This window comes from Aplysia californica, unplaced genomic scaffold (assembly GCF_000002075.1).
Source record: "Aplysia californica isolate F4 #8 unplaced genomic scaffold, AplCal3.0 scaffold00224, whole genome shotgun sequence".
In the NCBI taxonomy this organism is placed as follows: Eukaryota; Metazoa; Mollusca; class Gastropoda; order Aplysiida; family Aplysiidae; genus Aplysia; species Aplysia californica.
In genome coordinates, this window is record NW_004797494.1 from 672,272 (window position 1) to 673,173 (window position 902).

At 53.1% G+C, this 902-nt stretch overlaps 1 protein-coding gene across 1 annotated transcript in view; it reads right to left on the reverse strand.

The window, feature by feature from the left end:
- The window catches only part of LOC101850723 (T-box transcription factor TBX20), a gene marked incomplete at both ends in the record, with an annotated part of 89,646 nt that extends 89,093 nt beyond the window's left edge, over positions 1-553 (reverse strand). Inside the window, 1 exon segment of the mRNA XM_013083316.2 lies at positions 198-553. Within this exon segment, the coding sequence (XP_012938770.1) occupies positions 198-528 (331 nt within the window).
- Positions 554-902: the final 349 nt, after the last annotated feature.

The following is a 902-nucleotide window of genomic DNA, read 5'->3' on the forward strand; positions in this document are numbered from 1 at the left end:
TAAAGATTGTCATTTCATTGTCATTTCATTGTCATTTCATTGTCATTGTCATTGTCATTGTCATTGTCATAGATAGATAGATAGATAGCATATGTTTAGCGCTAATTCCCACTCAACAGCAAGCTCAATCAAATAGCCTAATCAAATCGGGACTCAAAATAAAAGGTTGGGAAAAAGAAAAGAGAAAAAGCACTCACCGACAGAAGTGGAGCTTCCCTCTTTCCCCGTCTCCACGGCTCGGAACGAGTGGCTATAGCCAGAACTAGAGGTGACCACGCTACCTCCTGCACCACCAGTTTGATCAGAGGACGAGTGGTGGGTGGGTGGGGGCGCGGAAGAGACGGTCGCGTTTGACGGAGCACCCCCACACCGACCCCCAAGGATAGCTGCAATACTGAAGTTTGACGCTTTTGGGGACAGCTGAGCAGGTCGTAGGCTTGGGGAAGAAGAGGATACACCAGGCAAAATATGGGGACTCGAACTCGCTCTTACAGTACTCAAACTCCCTCGTGCTAGCTGCTGTGCCATGTGTTGTTGCTGGTGGGGGTGGGGGTGGTGGTGGTTGTTGTGGTTGTGGTGGTTGTGATGGTGGTGGTGGTGGTGGTGGGATAGGGTGGTTGGTGAGGATGGTGAGGAGGGAGGGGAGCGTGGGGGAGAGGAGCAGATGGAGGAGGGGGCGGAGGGCGAAAGAGCTGGTTGATCACAGTGGTAGGACGACGATTTCCGCTTCCTGTTCGCGGAACTCTCTGATGGAGGGTGGGTGTGGCACTTCCTGCATCCGGGCGAGCCGGCAGACATGTTGAAATCTGGGTGTCCCATTGACGCCGACGGTAGGGACTCTGATATAGCACAAGCGTAAACGCTGTGGGAGGAGTTATGAGAGGAGGAGGAGGAGGAGGAAG